At 42.2% G+C, this 19663-nt stretch overlaps 1 protein-coding gene across 4 annotated transcripts in view; it reads left to right on the plus strand.

Moving 5' to 3' along the window:
• PRKCQ (protein kinase C theta) overlaps nt 1-18613 on the plus strand; it is a 171584-nt gene extending 152971 nt beyond the window's left edge. For all 4 annotated transcript variants that reach the window (XM_041767935.1, XM_041767934.1, XM_041767937.1 and 1 more), the window contains 3 exons: nt 7320-7508; nt 15802-15930; nt 17899-18613. In XM_041767935.1, the coding sequence (XP_041623869.1) occupies nt 7320-7508; nt 15802-15930; nt 17899-18054 (474 nt within the window). In that variant the 3' untranslated portion in view covers nt 18055-18613. The remainder of the gene's footprint in view (nt 1-7319; nt 7509-15801; nt 15931-17898) is intronic.
• The last annotated feature ends 1050 nt before the right edge of the window (nt 18614-19663 follow it).

Genomic DNA, 19663 nt, shown 5'->3' on the forward strand with positions numbered 1-19663 from the left:
TCTCTCTTGATTCCTTCTCAATCCTCAAAATGAATCCCTTTGATTTGACCTCTATTGATTCTCCAATTCCCTCACCAACTTCCCTGCTGCTTCCCTACTCCAGGCCCTGACCATCTCTTGCCTGGACACCCTCTGCTCTCCATCACCATCCAACTTCAGGGCATTCTCTTTACATAGTTTTAAAGTTTTTAAAAGATGCTCCCTCATCACTTAAAAGTATCCCCAGTCTATGTATTTTTTATATGAATCTCACATATTATTGCCAACTAATATAGCCTATATGTTATAAAACATGCATAGAGAAGAATATAATCAGGTTGAACTAAAAATGAAATATATATATTTTTAAGATTTCACTTTTTAAATAATCTCTATACCCAAAGTGGAGCTCAAGTTCAGAATCCTGAAATCAAGAGCCAGCCAGGCACTCCAAACTAAAATTATCTTAACTAATGTTATTGTTTATTAACAGTACATTTGTGTTTCATTAAAATAATGAGATCAAATAACTTCTTAAAATTTTGATTTAATGTTTTAGCACCCTGAGATTCAAAAGTCTGATTAGTTTTTTTAATTCTTGGTTTCATTGGCCATCATACCTGGAAAAGATAGCTCATGAAGGCACAGTATCACTTAGACTTCACAGTATATATTTTAGGCAAGTTTCATCATTGACAGTAGTGGTTGCAATTCAAATAATTCCGTAATTCGAAACAATGTCTTTGATACAACTGACTTTTTTTTTTTTTTAGCTTTCTTGTCTCAATGAATGGCACTGTTGGTGACAAAGAGCTGTACTGAGAGTCAGAGAGACCACCCTGCTACCATTTTCTTACATTCTATATCCTTGTATTCTTCAGCATGATCTTCAAGCCTCTCTCCAGACAGAGTTTTAAGGATTTGCCATTTTGCCAAAATGAGTTTTGTTTAAAGAGAACCCAGCTATCCACATAATTGGGCACACAACATAAACGACATGCCTCAGGATAATAAGTTATAGCAATGATGGTAACACACCTTACAATATGCTGAAAGCAAACATACAGATGCAACCACCCCCACACTCCCTCTGAGAGGGGCTTCCCATTTTCCTCTCAGGAGACCTCAGTTACTGTTTAAAATTCTAAATGAGGGCAGCAGTGTCACTCTTAATTTTTTAAAAAAATAACATAAATACAAGTCCTAATATTTTCTTCCCCTGTCTTGCTGTACCACCTGGTTGATCCTGGGAGCACATGCACCATTCGGAAGGCCACTGCTCCACCAAGCCACCAGACTTACCTTTCTAATGGGCAAATCTGTCATCCACTGCTTTAAAATCTTCAAGACATCCCCATTATCAACAGAACACAAGCCAAAATCCTGGAACTAGGTCCTTAACAATGTCCCTGGACTTGCCATTTTGCATTCATCTCTCCTACTCCTTAACCATACACTCTGAGGCCTTGGTCTGTGGTTATCCCCGGGATGACCTCCAAAGTCATCTCCCTAAAGAAGCCTCTGGTTCCCTGAAATAGCTGTTTCTTCCTCTGCACTACCATAGCACACGTGTAATCCAAGTGACCAGTAAACCATTTCTGACAGTTAGAGCCCATGACTTATCCATCTTAATGTCTCCCAACCTCAGCCTGGAGCACCCATCAACCATCTCCTGAATAAATGACCACACAGCACACACCCTCAATGTCCACCTGTGAATGTATGCTAGATTTCCCCACAGCTGGCCCTCTTTTATACAGTAAATCTCACTAGCCTCTCCCTTCTCTACCCATGAAAATACTACCCATTTTTCAACATTCCACTCACATATATCTACTTTGTAAAGTTTTTCCTTTATCTTATTGGCCAACTGTCCCCTCCTCAAAAAACAAAACAAAATAACAAAAACAGGACATGTCCTCTCCAGTCTCTGAACCTTAATAAAAATTTAACCTTCCCTTATTGTGGTTCTAAGTATATACTACCTAGTACTATTTTTATGTGTATTCAGTTGTTATCGTCAAGGAAGGGACACTGTGGCAAATGAAAAGCCAGCTAGGCAAAGCATTAGAAACACACAGGAGCACAGACCAGATGGGACAAGGGCCAAGAAGCCCACCTGGAAAATACTGGTATCTCCTGACAGGAGAACCCAAATTACAGAAATAAATGCATTTCAGAGCAACATCAGGAATGATGCATAAATAAATAAATAAAAATAAAAATAAAACCAGAACAGACTGCCCTCCCCAAAGCTGGGAAATACTCCCAGTCTATATCCCCTGAGACATGAAACGCTGTGGCTTATTGTGTCTCCCAGTTCCAGGACTGGGGGTCTAACAGATCATTGGAGGTCCAAGCTCTTTTTGACAAAACTAGGAAAACAAAACACAGAAGCACCCTCTGTCGAATATATACTAGCCACTTAGTAAATCCATGTGGGATTCCGATGCACAGAAGCAGCTCCCTGGAGAGAGTACAAGTCACTTGGGGACCAGAACTACAGAGGCACTGGGTCTGGGTGGTCACTTCATAAACTACAACAGCACCAGCACATCAACGCAGTGACCTTATGCAGATGTAATTCGCAGGCTCCACCAGGCAGATGGGACTGCAGATCGCTCTCGCTGTTGGTGAGAAAGAGACTCTGACATCTTTAGTATCCGAATTATTTGAGTAAAGATGGGGAAGGAAACAGGACAAAAGATGATGAGGCCATAAAAAGGCAGCAGAGGCTGTGAAACAGAAAAAGGAGCCACTCCAGCCATTGTTTCTCTACCAGTTTCTTTAAAAAATATAGACAATGTGAGCATAGCCATGTTAGGTTGCGGTTTAATCTAGGAGACATTAAATATGAAAGGATCAGGTTTCAGAATATCACTTCAGCTCACTAAGAGATCTTAAATAAGACAGGTAACCACCTGAAGTCCAATCACACCCTTTGTTATATAGGGATCACAGGACCTGCGCCTCAGTTCTTATAAATAAAACACATAACTTATGGCAAACACCTAATGCACGTCAGCATATTTCTGCAGACTTTCTGTTGTGGCTGTGTGAGTCTGCTTTGTGCTTCTTCCTCCCTACTTAAGACAAATTCTTTATTAACATCACCTAGCTTTATAGATGCCTGGGTGGCTCAGTTGGTTAAGTATCTGCCTTCTGCTCAGATCATGATCTCAGGGTCCTGGGATGGAGTCTTGCATCAGGCTCCCTGCTCAGCGGGGAATCAGCTTCTCCCTCTACCCCTCCTCCCTGCTTGTGCACTGGCACAATGCGCTCGCTCTCTCTCTCTCTCTCACTAGCTCTCTCTGAAATAAAATCTTTAAAAAAAAATCAAAAACAAAAAGAACATCACCTAGCTTTAGAAAACTTAATTTCCACCACAGCTGTGTCCTGTCTTCCAAATTTCATCTGTCCTTCCAGATCAAGTGGTTTATGAAGACCTGAAGCTCAGAGCAGTTTCTGGTTGCTTTGGCTCCCCCTTCTGACATGTTCTGAGAATTGCATGTGAAGCAGCCCACTCCTGCTCCACCCCCTCCCCCACCCCCACCCCCACTCCCAACCCTTTTAAGGCAAATTCATCTGAATGAAGATTGTGTACATGCAAATGCACACAACTTTGTTTTCTTTATCTCTCTCCCTGCATCTACTTTTAAACTTTCCCTTAAGGAATACTACATCTTCTCTAAACTTCAACTTTTGTATTTAAAAACTGAGTTACAGATGGTGGCTAGCATTTTTATGCTGGAAGTCAGCCGCAGATTGCAAACATCTGTCTGCAACTTAGTCTTTATTTTCACAAATGGGTACCAGTTGACCAAGATAGGTCTTTATCCTAGGACATATAGTCATTTCCGTAGGATGCAGCACGCGGTCTTGCCTACTTTTCACTGGGTTCTCCCAGCAACCCAGTAATAAGCCAAATGTTATCACCACTTTTCACAAATGAGATGCAGGGGCGGGGCCGTGAAAGAATCTGCCCCAAACTACACCATGAGGGACTGAGCCAGAGAGAGAACCCACAACATTTTGCATGGTTGACACAGTTGCATTGTGGTTTATCAACTCTTGTGTTAGAGACACTCCTGCCATATCCCTGAGACTCATATCAGATGTATCTGATTCCCCAGGACAGGCCTGGAGTCAGGTAGCGGTCAGAGATGGCAGCTATGCACATCATTCTGCTGCATCACAAGCCTCGCCAGCACCAGGACATGGAATGTCTAGAATGTAGCATCATTTTCCTTTCCAAAAGCAACCAGTGCTTTTTGAATAGTACTTCTATTATTCATTCCATAGGTCCATGTAAGAAAAAATTCCATTTCAAACGAGGAATTCTAACAGTAAAATAACATTGGTGTATTTATGAGTATATGTTCACACAGGGAGGCCCACTGAGGTAGGCCTCAAATTGTGGGGCGGGAAGGATGGCCATCCCAAGAGTCTCACTTTTTAATCCTGTGCTTCAATACTATTATCACTTCTCCCTATTGGGTAATAAAGCAGCTCGTCCCCAACCCATCCTGGAAGTGGCAATTGTGAAAGACAATGATTTTCTCTTTTTTTAAAAAAATATTTTTTAAAGATTTATTTATTTATTTATGAGAGACACAGAGAGAGAGGCAGAGACACAGGCAGAGAGAGAAGCAGGCTCCTTGCAGGGAGCCCAATGTGGGACTTCATCCCAGGACCCCGGTTCACGACCTGAGCCAAAGGCAGATGCTCAACCACTGAACCACCTGAGCATCCCATAAAAAAAAAAATTATTTAAGTTCAATTTGCCAACATATAACACTCGGTGCTCATCCCATCAAGTGACCTCCTTAGTGCCCTTCACCCAGTCACCCCATCCCCCTACCCTCCTCCCCTTCTGTAACCCTTTGTTCCCCAGAGTCAGGAGTCTCATGGTTTGTCTCCCTCTAATTTTTCCCCAGTTTCCCTCCTTCCCTTATAGTCTCTTTCACTATTTCTTATATTCCACATATAAGTGAAACCATATGATGATTGTCCTCCGATTGACTTATTTCACTCAGCACAATACCCTCCAGTTCCATCCACATCAAATCAAATGGTGGGTGTTCATCCTTTCTGCTGGCTGAGGTGTTCTTTGGAGAAATGTCTGTTCATGTCTTCTAACCATTTCATGACTGGATTGTTTGGTTCTTGAGTGTTGAGCTCAATAAGTTCTTTATGGATCTTGGATGCTAGCCCTTTATCTGATATGTCATTTGTGAATATCTTCTCCCATTCTGTAGGTTGTCTTTTAGTTTTGTTGATTGTTTCCTACACTGTGCAGAAGCTTTCTATCTTAAGTCCCAATAGTTCATCTTTGCTTTTGTTTCCCTTGCCTTCATAGATGTGTCTTGCAAGAAGTTGTTGCAGCCTAGGTTCAAAAAGGATGTTGCTTGTGTTGTCCTCTAGGATTTATGGATTCTTGTCTCACATTTAGATCTTTCAACCATTTTGAGTTTATCTTTGTGTTTGGTGTAAGAGAACAGTCCAGTTTCATTCTTCTGTATGTGGATGTCCAATTTTTCCAGCACCATTTATTGAAGAGACTGTCCTTTTTCCAATGGATAGTCTTTCCTGCTTTTTCAAAGATGAGTTGACTGTAGAGTTGAGGATCCACTTCTGGGTTCTCTACTCCATTCCATTGATCTATGTGTCTGTTGTTGTGCCATTACCACACTATCTTGATGATCATAGCTTTGTAATACAGTTTGAAATCAGGCATTGTGATGCCCCTGGCATTGGTTTTCTTTTTCAATATTCCTCTGGCTATTCGGGGTCTTTTCTGATTCCCTACAAATCTTAATCTCCTCTTCTTCATTTAGCAAATTGTTATTGTATTCCTACTGTGTACTGGTTTTAATTGAGGCAAAATATATATACTATAAAATATACCATTTTACCATTCTTAAGAATATTATTCAGTTAGTATTAAATACATTCACATTATTGTACAGCCAGTCTCTAGAATTTTTTTATTTGGCACAATTCAAACTCTATATCCATTAAACAACTCCCCATTTCCCCAAACCCCAGCAACCATCACTCTCCTTCCTGTCCCTATAAATAAGACTCTTCTAGGGACCTCATATCAGTGGAATCCTTACAGTATTTGTCTTTTTTAGTCTGCCTTATTTCACTTAGCACAATGTACTCAAGGTTTATCTAGATTGTATCATGTGTCAGGATTTCATTCTGTTTTAAGGCTGAATAATATTTCACTGCATGTATAGACCACACTGTTTATCCATTCATCTGCTGATGGACACTTGCACAGTTTTAGAGAAGGTCACAGCTTGGTTTGTTAGGATGACAAGCATCGAGCAGAGTCACGTGTATGCTCTCTACCTTCCAACATTAAACAAGGAAGCAGCTGAAAGGCCAGAATACAAAGTCTTTCCCACCAGGAGAGTGGATTGGTAAAAGGGTAGAAATCTTTTGTTAGGTGGGATCCCAGACTTTAAACCCAGGTCCCTAAAGGACAGATCAGATCAGTTCTACTCAAAGCACTGCTGTCAAGCTGGACATTACTCTCAGAGGATTTCTGAATCTGAAGTCTGTTATCCTAGTCTGTTATACAGGGGGGCCACTGAGCTAGGCATACTCCCTAATTTTTTTTCTAAGAGAGAGAACTTAAGCTGCGAAGAGGGGGTAAGTGCAGGGCAGAGGGAGAGAAAAAATCCCAAACAGGTTCAGTGTGGAGCCTAACACGGGGCTCAATCTGTCAACCCTGAGATCATGACCCGAGCCAAAACCATGAGTCAGACATTTAACCGACTGAGCCACCCAGGTGCCCCACTATATCTGACTTTTTAACAGAAACCATAGATGGAACTCCTTAGTCATACAACTGTGTCTGGACAGGTTTTAAGGAATGGATTTGATCAGATGACTTATCTGGATGTGTGATTACCTACTGAAAGTTTATGCAAAGTCTCAGGTCAGCAGAAGTCAGTAAAACAGGTGGGTTTGGTTTAGCTACTCACAGGAGAGCACAGATACCAGTTTGCTTAGGTCTAAGTCTACCACCTAAGTCCTCACATCCCAGGTGGGAAAATGAAGGCCAATTGCACAAGTCAGTTGTTGCACATAAGGCCAGAGGAAAAGTGGAAATTAAAATCAAAAAACGTTTGCTCAGTTTGGCACTGCCCACTCATTTCTATCCGATCATTAGCTTCTCAAAAGATACAGTTTTCACTGTGATGTGTGTTAAAACCACATAGTGTCATCGCCATCAACTATTTACTGAGTGGTGTTGAAAAGTTCAAGCAGGGTTTTCACTCATCCACCTCATGTTTATTAATTACACCTCTACCTCTTGGTCACAGATCTTGCTGGGTCAGAAATATAACCATTCTGTTGACTGGTGGTCATTTGGAGTTCTCCTCTATGAGATGCTAATTGGTCAGTCACCCTTCCATGGGCAAGATGAAGAAGAGCTTTTCCACTCCATCCGCATGGACAATCCCTTTTACCCTCGATGGCTTGAGAAGGAGGCGAAGGACCTTTTAGTGAAGGTAAGAAATGAAGTCAAGGAGACTCCATAGGATTAGTATTAGGTATTCTGATTGGTACTCCCAGAAAGATCTAAGCTCTGATTTATATATGGTAAACAACAGTCCTTTCAAACTGGGTTTAAATGGGATGCTAACCATCTGCGTCAACTGAGTTACCAATAGGATGGACATTAGATACCAAAATGAGAAGATAAACATTCACGGGCATAATTTACACAAGAAAGGCCCAAAAACTAGTTCCATGACTCTTTTAAGATTTTATTTGTTTATTTATTCATGAAAGACACAGAGAGGCAGAGACACAGGCAGAGGGAGAAGCACGCTTCCTGTGGGGAGCCTGATGGGGTACTTAATCCCAGGACCCTGTGGTCACCACCCGAACCAAAGGCAGATGCTCAACCACTGAACCACCCAGGCATTCCGAGTTCCATGACTCTCGAATGCCCTCACTCTCAGATATAACTGGCCCATTCACAAGCACAATTTGTGGCTTCAAACTCAACCTTTGGTTTCCCATTGTGCCCTTTAAACCCATTGGTCCAGTTAATCTTCCCCTTCCCACCTGGACAGAACGTGCGACTTTTCTGTTCACTCTTCAGTGAGAGACAAATCTTTCATCATTCCTAAGCCATAAAAATCTCAGTTTAGAAATTAAAACTGTTCAACCCCAGACAGAAGTCATCACATCAACCTAATCCCTAAAGCAAAGACTTCTAATCCCTCTCCTCCATCATGTTCAGGGCTGGCAGCCACTCACCTTTGGAGAAGGGAATGTGGTCATATTGTGGTCAGCTGTGTCCTCCAACTGTTCTCTTCCTAATTCTTGAGTTTCTATTTCAGGTCATACCCAGTTAAAAGTAGGGAGAGAATGGAGGGATAAGGAGAAACAATTGTTCTTTTGTCTGGGTGGCTTCATGCTCTGAACCTGGTGGGTTGTTAAGGCCACCACTATTGTGGAACATTCTAGTGGGTCTTTTCAAAGTACCATTTGGTGGGGACATTTTTGGTGGCAGCCCTTGATACACAGGCTGTTCAGTCTATTCCCTGGCCCAGCTACTGTACCAAACTCCACTTTCATGATGCTCCATCTCACTGCTCGCTGCCTGTTGAGTGAACCTCTTAGGCAGTATTTAAAATGATGCAGACCAGCTCCCCTGCCACATCCCTTTCCTCTGTTCACTGGAAAAAAAAATGGATGCATTTTTCACCCTATAACTCAGAATTCAGACTGTCACCACCTCTGCAGCAGTCCCCAGAAATCACCACCAAAGCAGGAGTCAGACCCCTATCCATGATAGCCCAGAATCAGTGCAGAACTGGTAATGCCACAGATGGGAACTGGGAGCTCCTCGGATAAACTCATGTAGGGACATTAGAAGCACCTGAGAGCCGTCATTAAAGATTTAGATTTTTAGGGGCACCTGGGTGGCTCAGTCAGTGAAGTGTCTCTTGATTTCAGCTCATGTCATGATCTCAGAGTTGTGAGATTGAGCCCCGCGTTAGGCTCCGTGCTCAGCAGAGTCGGCTACGGATTCTCTCTCACTCTCCCTCTGCTACTCCCCCCCCCCAATTTCTCTCCCTAAATAATAATCTTTAAAAATTTTTGATTTTAGGCAGTCTTAGTTTACCTTTTTGTAGGATGCAAAACAGTGTATAAGTACAAAAAAAAACATAAATCACAGTACTACAAATCATATTACATATAACAACCACCTGCACCCAATGAGCTGTCCTGACAGCTACTTAGATCAAGGAAAGATGTACTAGCGTGATCAAGAAGCTAACAACTCTAAAAGAAGTGGGCCAAGAATACAGGTGTTTTGAATTCTGACATCTCCTATCTCAGCTTGCTTTAAAAAATCATTTAGGTAAATAATTTTCAGCCTTGGTGTCTTTATATTGAGAAATGGGAATAAGACTTTTCAACATCAGAACATACCAGTGGATTTTAAATCTAAACTTAAAAAGATTACCAGGTCCATCTTTTTTTTTTTTTCCACTAGTCTACTTGTTTCTTATGAACTATTTGGACTTAAATGTAAAAGGCATCCACTTCTCCCGCTCTCATACAACCAACAACTTGTCTAGTCTTTGAAATGTTGAGGCAACTCTAAAGCTCCCCCTCAGGAATCAAGATGTTGAATCTGAAGTGCTGACAAAGCCCTCCCAGGACACCTAGCCCAAGGCTGATGGCATTTAAAATCTGACTCAGTTCAATTCAGCTTTCCATTTCTATTATCTAAACAAGCCATAAACCTAGAAAACTCTCAGAACGACCAATTAAATACACTTAATGACTGAACAACACATATAAAATGAAAGCTGATTTCAAAATTAGCCAGTTAAAAATATGACTACAGTAAAAACAAAGTTAGCAGGAACGGGAACAATTTTGCTTTACATAAAGGCAAGTTCAAACATTATTAGAGTTGCTGCTGTTATTTTACACATTGCCCTCCGAAGGACTTAAGGTGGTTAGTTGGCTCCAGCTGCTATAATGAAATATCACAGACTGAGGTACTCAGACTCTAACAAATTTATTTACTAACAGTTCTGGAGCTGGAAGTCCAAAAGCAAGGTCCAGCAGGGTCAGTTTCTGGTAAACGCTTTCTTCCCGGCTTGCAGGCAGGCACCTTCTTGCCATGTCCTCACACAGCAGGTGAAGAGCTCTCTGCTGTTTCTGTTTAGAAGAATGCTAATTCTATTGGACCAGCTTCCTGCCCATATGACTTCATTTAACCTTAATTACTCCCTCATTCCAGGCCCACTCACATCGGGGGTTAGGGCTTCAATGTATGAATTTTGAGGGGACACACTTCAATCTGTGGTGTGAGGGTACACTGGGAAGGCCTGAGCCCACAAAACCCACCAGAAGAAGGAAATAAGGAAAGAGTGTAGGGGCTGCCTGTAGGTGATCCACCTTCATCTCTTGGTGTTCCATAAAGCTCAACAGCTGTGCTTCCCAAACCCAGCTCCTCCTTGGGTTCTGGAAGAGCTCCCAGTGAGGAAGGAGGGTGAAGGAGTAATGGGGCCAGGTGGAGTTAATCAAAAGTAAATGCTGGGAGTGATGGTTTTAAAGGACAGAAGGACTGGTGGAGGTGGGGGGAAGAAAGAAGGCATCCAGTTGGAGGAGGAAAGATGACAAGTCACATGTATGGAATATTACTCAGCAGTAAAAAGGAATGAACTATTATTGATGCACAAAACCACTTGTATGGCATTATACTGAGTGAAAAAAATGCAGTCTCAAAAGGCCGCATACCATGTGAGTCCACTTGTGTAACATTCTTGAAAGGACATTGTGGGGACAGAAATCAGATTAGTGGCAGTGGGGGTTAGGGAGTATGACTGTAAAGGGGTATCCCAAGGGACAGCTTTGTGCTGACAGGACAGTTCCGTATCGTGTGTGTCATGGTAGTTACCCCAATCTGCATAGGACATAAAGTGACAGAGAACCAGACATAGATATTGTATCAATGCCAATCTCCTGGTTTTGGTGTCACACTGTCATCACATATGACGTAAGCATTAGTGGAAACTCGGTGAAGGGTACTCAGGACACCTGTACTAGCTCTTAACATCCTGTGAATCTATCTGTACAGACTGAATGTGCCCACCTCAAATTTCTATGTTGAAACCCTGACCCCCAAAAGTGATGATTATAGGAGGTGAGGCCTTTGGGACCTAATTAGGCATAGATGAAATAATGAGGGTGGGACCATACAGACTAGTACAGTTATACAAAGAGGAAGAGAAAGATTTTGCTCCCTCCAAGTGCACTTACCAAGGAAAGGCCATGTGAGGACATAGCAAGAAGGTGGCCACCTGCAAGATAAGAAGAGAGTCCTCACCAGAAACTGCCCAGGCTGGCACCTCAATCTTGGACTTCTAGCGTCTAGAACTATAATAAATGTTTACTATTTAAGCCACCACTCAGTCGATGGCATTTTGTTATAGCAGCCCAAGCAGACCAAGACACTATAATTACTTCAAAATAAAAAAGTGTAAAAACAAAATAAAATCTAAGGCTAAAGGCTAACAAATACCAAAACCAAAATCAGGTGCAGTTTCAATAGCAGGAAAAAGATTTGCTGTCCCAGTGGAAAATAAATCTTGTTGAACAGAGCAGAAACCAAGACAACTGGAGACAAAGAACGCTGGAGGGAAGGGCTGGTTGGTGAACATGGTTTTAAATCCCTGTGGAGGAGATGGGGCTTATTCTTTCCCATGTGAGTTAGTAAAAATTCCCTGTCCTTTGCTGCATGAGAAAGAAAGTCCTCTCCTGTGTTCCAGCAGTTGGGCTGATAAAAATTAGTTTCCATCATGCCATTTGCTGACAATAAGACTGGCTTCTGGTTTCATCTCTGCTCCCCATTTGCTCTATAACTTTGATCCCACATCCTTGAGATCCATTTTCTGCAAAGATCAAAGGTAGTAACATTTCTGAGAAACTTCCTCTAGAGGATTATATATAATGTTGTAAAACCCAGAAGAAATGGGTCCTCTGAAAAAGTGGCATCTGTTACAGCAGCAGCAGCAGCAGCAGCAGCAGCAATGTCAGCCTCTATCCCTTTTAGCCCTTGTAGGGCATGGATGCATGTGGTGTCCTGAACAGCTACACAGTGGAGGAGGCTGTGCTCTGTCAGGAATTACAAAAGGGACACTGCTGTTCAGTTGACTCTTGCCAAAGAAACACCCCTCATTCATTCATCCAGTATGTTCTGCTTGTTTATTTGGAAACTGCTGGAAAATGAATGATCTCAAACAGAACCACCTCTCCTTTCTGTAGAAAGATGTATCTGACAAGGGAATGAAGAGGGGAGAGCACTCCCGGGATGGGCACTACATGCTGGTGGCCATCCTCAGCAGCCCAGCACTGACGTTCTAGCCCAGACAGTCGGATAAGTTTAAACAAACTCCAGCTGCATCCTGGCCATTCATGTACGAGGTGTGCTGTTTCCTATAAATGTAAACCACTCTCTGACAGCGTTTGTGGACAAAAGCAAGTCTCTATTCATGAACATTGAGTCCCCCCGTGCAGCATCCAAGGCACAGAGCCAATGGCCTCCTGTGAGTTCACCAGTCATCTTCAGGACCTGGGAGGAGGAGGAGTGATTTGCCGCAGGCCAGAGAAGACAGTGATTTACTCTTGTGCAAAACTAGAAGGAAATTTGAGTCCTGAAGCTGTGGATCATGTTATAGTCTCATTACATATCTTTTTAAATATATATTTAATTTCACAGGTACATAGACCAGGCTCAGAAAGCTTTGTCATGATGCTCTAGGTACAAATGCCACACATGGTAATGGGAAAATCTAATGGGAGACAGCATGGTGTACATGTGGCCTGGGGCAGTTACCTCTAATCTAATTCACTGAAGCCTTTAATTATAACAACACAAGCTACGTTTTGGTCTGTGCTCAAGGCACTCACATCTTCCCTCTCATCTTATTTCATCAAAATATCCTTAAGAAGTAGAGGTCAATAGGATATTATGGTTGTTTCAAGGGAAGAGATACAGGGCAAATCACTTATTCCCTCTGCTTCTAAGAAATCAATCTGCTGGTTTAAAAAAAAAGATTTTATTCATTTGAGACAGAGATACAGAGAGAGAGAGAGCATGAGCAGAGGGGAGAAGCAGACTCCCCACTGAGCAGGGGAGCCCAGTGCAGGGCTTGATCCCAGGACCCTGGGATCATGACCTGAGATGAAGGAGGCAGACGCTTAATCATCTGAGCCACCCAAGTGCCCCTCAATCTGCTTTCCATCTGTTGACTTACACTGGTGTTTGAGTCTGCAGGAAAAATATTTACTGTGTGACCTTGGTGCCTTTTCTATATGCTGTTCTATTGCTAAAAACAAGAGGCTAACAGAAGCTGAGACTGAAGACATGGTCTGCAAGTAATAAAGTAGAAGGATAGCTTGCTCGCTTACTCAACAAACATTTATTGAGCATCTACTTTTTGCATGGCTGTGCAAGGTTCTGTAAGAAAGAGAAACTTAAATGGTGTCTTCCCTCAGAGCTTATACTCTGGTAAAACAAAAATACTGTTTAAAAATATATATGTATAGTGATATTTTCTCTAATGATGGAAAAATATTCAGATGTTCTGTGGAGCCTAGAGGAGAGACTAATTCAACACCAGAGCAAGAAGGGGCTGCTTATAATTTAGACTCTACCCCTGACTAGGGCTGGATCTGTGATCTTGTGCAGGTTACATAGCTACTCTGAGCCTCAGTTTCCTCAGCTGACAATGGGACAATGATATCTGCTTTTAGAATCTGTTTTTAAAATCAGGATGATATAGCTGAGACATCTAGCACCATCCCTGACTCTCAAAGAACATTGCTTGGAATGAGTCAGAGAATCAACCATATGACCGTGAGCTTGACTTGAAGGGCAGGGAGAGCTCACCAGAGTTAACGTAATCAAAGAAAGCTTCACAAAGAAGAGGGAGTATAATGTCACCATGACTGGTGGGCTTGGATTTAAAGATGAAGAGAAGAGAAAAAATAAAAAAAAATAAAGATGAGGAGAAGGAAATAGGAGCAGAATATGGGGAGAAGTACCTCCTTGCAAGATGGAAATGTCACTAGTGAAGGACAAAGGTAGGAAAGACAGGTGGCACATCCAGTGAGTAGACATGTCTGCACAAAATAGAGGGGTACAGTGGGAATGGAAGGATGTGTGTCAACAGAGGCCATGGAGAGCCTGGGATGCCCGCCTAGGTCACTAGGCGGTCAGAGGACACTAGGGCTCACCAGGGCATAGAGATGACCTTGCTTCACCCTGCATTTTACAGGTGAGGAACTCGAGACTCAGAAAACTTGCCCACAGCCTCGTGGGTAGTAAGTCTCTTGGGTGACAACCTCATGTTAGTGGTTTTCTAACAGAGCTTTGAACCTTAAGTTCCATTGAGAGACCTCAGCAGCCAGCATAGGGTTAGGGGGGAAGGAAGTTAGGGTGACTGGCCATGTGGCTGTACTAGGTGGTTGCATGAGTGTTACACTTGGACTTTTAAAAAGATTATCATAATTACAAAAAAGGAAAAAAAACTTCACTTTGCACGAAGTGAACATGCAACATCCAAGCATGTTGGTTTTTGTTCTTTTAGTTTTGGGATTGTGGGATGAGGGGGGTTTTGGTAGAGCCTCTGAAGATTTTCAGATAGGAAGGCAAGACAAGTAAAGCAGTGTTTGATAACTTATAGACTGGCTGTTCTTAAAGGAAGTAAAAGCAAGAGATCCCTGTAAATTAGTTGTTCATGGAGGTGAGTTCCTGCCAGAAGCTCATGGAAAATCACTTCATTTCACTCTGGTTTCTGTTTCAGGGACCCATGGTGTCCTTAAGACACCCTGTAGCTAGCAGTTACATTCTAAACAAACATCTAGCTGGGGTATGAAAAAAGGGGTAACCACTGCAGGCACTCAGGACCTGTGGCTTGCCTCTTAGCTCAAGAGGCTTGGTCTCTCCCATTCGGTACTGCCCTTGACCTGCTGTGTTTGAGTTCGAAGAGTTTCCAGATTTCTTTCCTGTCCTGGCCAATGTTCAGTTTGACCTCATGAGGAAAGTAACAGGAGAGGGGACAGTGTAGGGAAAAAAACAAGTCAAAAAATATTAAAGATGATTTGAATTAAACATTACTTTACCAGCAGATTTGCAGATGTCTTGTCCCAAGGGGACTATTGGCAACTAGTTTATATTATCCCCAAAGTGAGCTTCTCCTCATAGCAAGATGGTTATCCTTAGAAGGCAGCTTTGTAAGAAGTCAGACTTGATCAATGGGAAGTCAACCAATTGATCACTTATTCTATGTTGTTGCACTTTACACCCCAGGAATCAGTGTGTGTGTGCGCGTGTGTGTGTCTGTGTGTGTGTGTGTGTGTGTGTATCATCCCACCCACGGAACAGCCCCACAGGAAGGACACTTTACTCACTTTACACGTGAGGACACTGAGTCGAAGAGTCTGGTAACCTACCAGAGGTTCTATAAATTGGTCTAGATCCCCTTGAAAGACCGCATTTCTAGGGCAAAGAGCAAGGAAGCAAAAGCCCAGATTCCGGAATATTTAGAAGGCTCAATTGAGGGAGAATGTTGTCACCGGTGTGACTTGAAGCAACAGGTGACACTGGTAAGTAGGAAAATAAGGTTAGAAAAGCATGTGTCAAATTGCTGAGCCTTTACCTTCATGGAGTCAAATTCCTGGGGAGCCAGGCTCAGGTACTAAGAGATGCAACCTTGTCTGAGGCTTCCCTTTAGAAATAACTGCTCCCTTTCTGCTGTTGCTCAGCTGTTCGTGAGGGAACCTGAAAAGAGGCTGGGAGTGAGGGGAGACATCCGCCAGCATCCTTTGTTTCGGGAGATCAACTGGGAAGAGCTTGAAAGAAAGGAGATCGACCCACCATTCCGGCCTAAAGTGGTAAGGACCCACCCAGGACTGTTGGCTCCCCACCATTCCTGCCTTGCTCCCCTCACCCCCAAGGCTGCCTGCCTGTTGCCCCTCACCCCTCTGTGGGCCCCAGCTTCCCTCCTGGGTTCAGTTCTTGGAGGAAGGTGCTTCCTTAACCATAATTCAGGTTGTTTGGCTGGTGGGGGGTTGGGGAGCAAGGGGATGTTACTCTTGTTTGCAGTATCTAACCTCTGCAACGAAAATGTACCTGCATGAAAAGGAGTTGCTGGGCGTACATGCCTCAGACTTAACACGCACGTGCCAGGTGACTCTCAGATGAGATAAGGAGTTTGTCTGATGTTTGTAATTCATTCACATACCTGTATCTCCTAATGGTGATTGTTACATGTTCTTTGGTTTAAGAAGTAAATTGGAGCTTAAGAAAAGACAGGTCTCTAAACTCTCATGTGTATGCTCACTAGCAAAAGTCACTAACCTCAGTGAGAAAAGGTGACTTGACCACTTGCAGAACAAGCCGCCATAAAGTGAAGACAAAAATAAGACACAGTTAAGATGAGAAAGTTCTGCAGATGGATGTTGATAACAATGCATGCGCTTAATGCCACCGAACTGTACTCCTAAAATAGGAGTACAAATGGTCACTTTTATGTTAGGTATATTTTAGTACAATTTTTACATGAAATGATTTTTTTAAAGAGTAAATCAAAGGGGTGTGTTTGCCATCTTTACCCATTCCTGGTGACTCCTGGGAAAAAAGAAGTAATGACCCAGGTAGATATAAACCATCTCAACTGTCTCTTTGCATAGAGATAACATCTCTATGTCTGTTCCGTGGGTGAGATGCTCCACTCTAGAAAAGAGCCACTCCCATTCATCAGGATAGCAGATGGCCAGAGGAGGCAACTGTGTTCTCAGGGTTAGCAAAGTTAGTCTCAACATTTGACCCAAGCTCTGAGGATGCTCTAAGAGTTCTACAGCCTGGCTTATAGCACTCTTGTTATTTTTAATAGCATCATGCCTAAATTATGAGTTAATAATTTGTGATAAAATGAATTTTTACCTTGTTTTAGCTCATCAGAACAATATAATTCATGTCTCAACTTCCATGGTACATTACAATCAACTTGATATTATCCACCTAAAAATCAGACTTTTGATCTACACTTTCCCCAGAGGACAATTCTCGATTCTACCAGTAGGAAGGAATTTCCCTCATGTGTTGTCTAAACAGCTATTTGTAGGCAGAGGCCACAGGCTATTGGTCTCACCAGCCAGGAGCCCTCTTGAGAGTAGGAAGAGCCTGACTCTTAGTTACTCATATATACACAAAGGTGACTTTTGATAATCTAAAAAAATTGAAGCGTACACCATACAAAGCAGTATTTATAAATAGGTATTTGTTTTTACATTCTTTCTTTTTCTTTTCTCACGAGCACCAATGGACCAGGTGGCTTAATGGGAACTAGTCCCAATCTGTCTATAGAAGACAGTCCAAAATGGTTAATAATGAAATTAATATGGGCAGAGGACTAAAAATAGTGAAGGATATTGATATAAGAACAGGAGTATATAATCTGCAAAAGTCCTGCCTTCTGCTCCCACCCTCTTCCCCTTCCCCAAACTGTCCCCTGAACACCAAAAGGCTACAGGTCAAATCTGGGCTCACCACTGTTTCAAAGGTTGCCAATCCTGTTTCATGCAAACTATTGACCAGAAGCATGAGATACTATTTGATGTATATAATGAAGTTCCTTGACATGAATTTAATTGTACCATTGCTAAGGGCATGGCTCAGGATCTTAGAAATGTTCCATAAATCCTATGACCATCTGTAAATATTATTTCAGTTTACCTGGAATGCCCACATGGTCATACACAGATTGAACCCAGATAACAAAAATGAAGATATTTCATTTTAATTCAGTGCTTGATTTTCTTCCCTTTTTCCCTCCACCCTTCCCTTAAACTCGGATGAAGAAATCACCGTATGACTGCAGCAATTTCGACAAAGAATTCTTAAATGAGAAACCCCGGCTGTCATTTGCTGACAGAGCCCTGATCAACAGCATGGACCAGAACATGTTCAGAAACTTTTCCTTCATTAACCCAGGGATGGAGAAGTTGATATCCTGAAGCACATCCCCTGACACACAAGGGAATTTGTCTTGTGTCTGTGAACTGGTTCCAGTGACGCTCCTTGGATTCCTTTTCACCTTGGGAAAGAAAAGAAACACTCAATAATACAGACTGAGACCTTTTAGCTCCTCACTGACTTTGCATCTACAGCAGAAGCCAACTCCTCCACTTCACTAATAACTACACCCTTCGGTGCTTCTCTGTCCTCTCCTGTGGCCACTCTTGAAGCGAGGTCATTACTAACCATAGTTACTTACTGGCACGATGGTTCTCCTCTGCAATGTGAAAAGACCTGAAAAGTTAATACTGCCCAAAATCATGGCTCTTCACATGGGCATCAACAGCTGATGAGTGGCCAAAGGCAGAGTGAGCACAGACGTCTCAAGACTGAAACAGCGCCTCACCCTCTGCAGGAGTGGACTTCATTCAGCCACAGACAAGTAACCACTAACCTGTTTTGTTCTGTTTGCATCTGTGGAAGTGTAAATGGTGGTGGGGGAAGCCCTGAATGGGTTTTTATGGGAATTCTTCACAATAAACATAGCTTGTAACTCGAGATTTACAAATCCATTCATTCTGATTAGGCATGAGATTCTCGGGAAAGAGGAAAATGGAAAGTAAAGAAGAGCTCATGTCACTGAGATGGAGGGTTTAATAAAACACCTACTCTGGCTATCTTGTCAACATAGACAGTAGAGTCCAACAAAGATAGAATCACTTACTCCTGCCAATAGAACCACCCCATCCACCCATTCTCAGTTGATTTCAATATCAGTGGAAGTCACTCATTACCATACTCTTCACACTGTAACAAAAAAAGGAAGTGCATAATCCTTACAACAGAAAAGCAAAGCAATCTCTTATACCCTTAAAGTTGATTTGATGACTCATTTGTCTCCCTTTAGGCATTATTCAAGATAAAAGACCTATGCATGCTACTTGTAGCAATTGATCTTGTTTAACTAGAATTTTAGCTATACATTTTTAAGTATCTGTGCTATTTGTATATTTTGATAAAATATTGTGACTTAATGACAGAGGTGGATATGTAAAAATGGAATAAAAGAAAGAAAGAAAGATGCCTCCTAATAGTTTTATTCCCTACTTGCCCCTAAGAACTTGGGTTTTTTCATGGTTATCATCAAAATGTAGCTAGCATGGAGTTTATGTTGTAAATTTTGGGAATCCCTAAAAATCCCCAAATAGGTGAGAAACTCAGGTAACTTCTAAATTACTGTTACTATGTTCCTCTTTCCCTTCACCATGAGGTATCTCTGGAGTGGTCTACACATTGTCTCTACTCCTCCAACATCTGAATCCAGCTCTACCTTCCTGGAATGCACTAGGTCCTCATCTACCTTTCTGCAGTTTTTTTGTTGTTGTTGTTTTTGTTTTGTTTTGTTTTGTTTTTTATACAAGGAAAGATCCTCCCTTCAATCTCAGCCCCGTTAGACACTGTGACACAGCACTTTCCTTTGTGCTCCCTCTACCTTTGACTGCCCCCTTGACCAGCCCCTTTCCTCCTACCTCAAATCACTTCCAAGGCCCCATTCCTCATTTGGTTTCACCTTCCTTTGGTTCTTTCCTGCCACCTCATACCTCATAC

This window comes from Vulpes lagopus, chromosome 8, assembly GCF_018345385.1.
Source record: "Vulpes lagopus strain Blue_001 chromosome 8, ASM1834538v1, whole genome shotgun sequence".
Classification (NCBI taxonomy): domain Eukaryota; kingdom Metazoa; phylum Chordata; class Mammalia; order Carnivora; family Canidae; genus Vulpes; species Vulpes lagopus.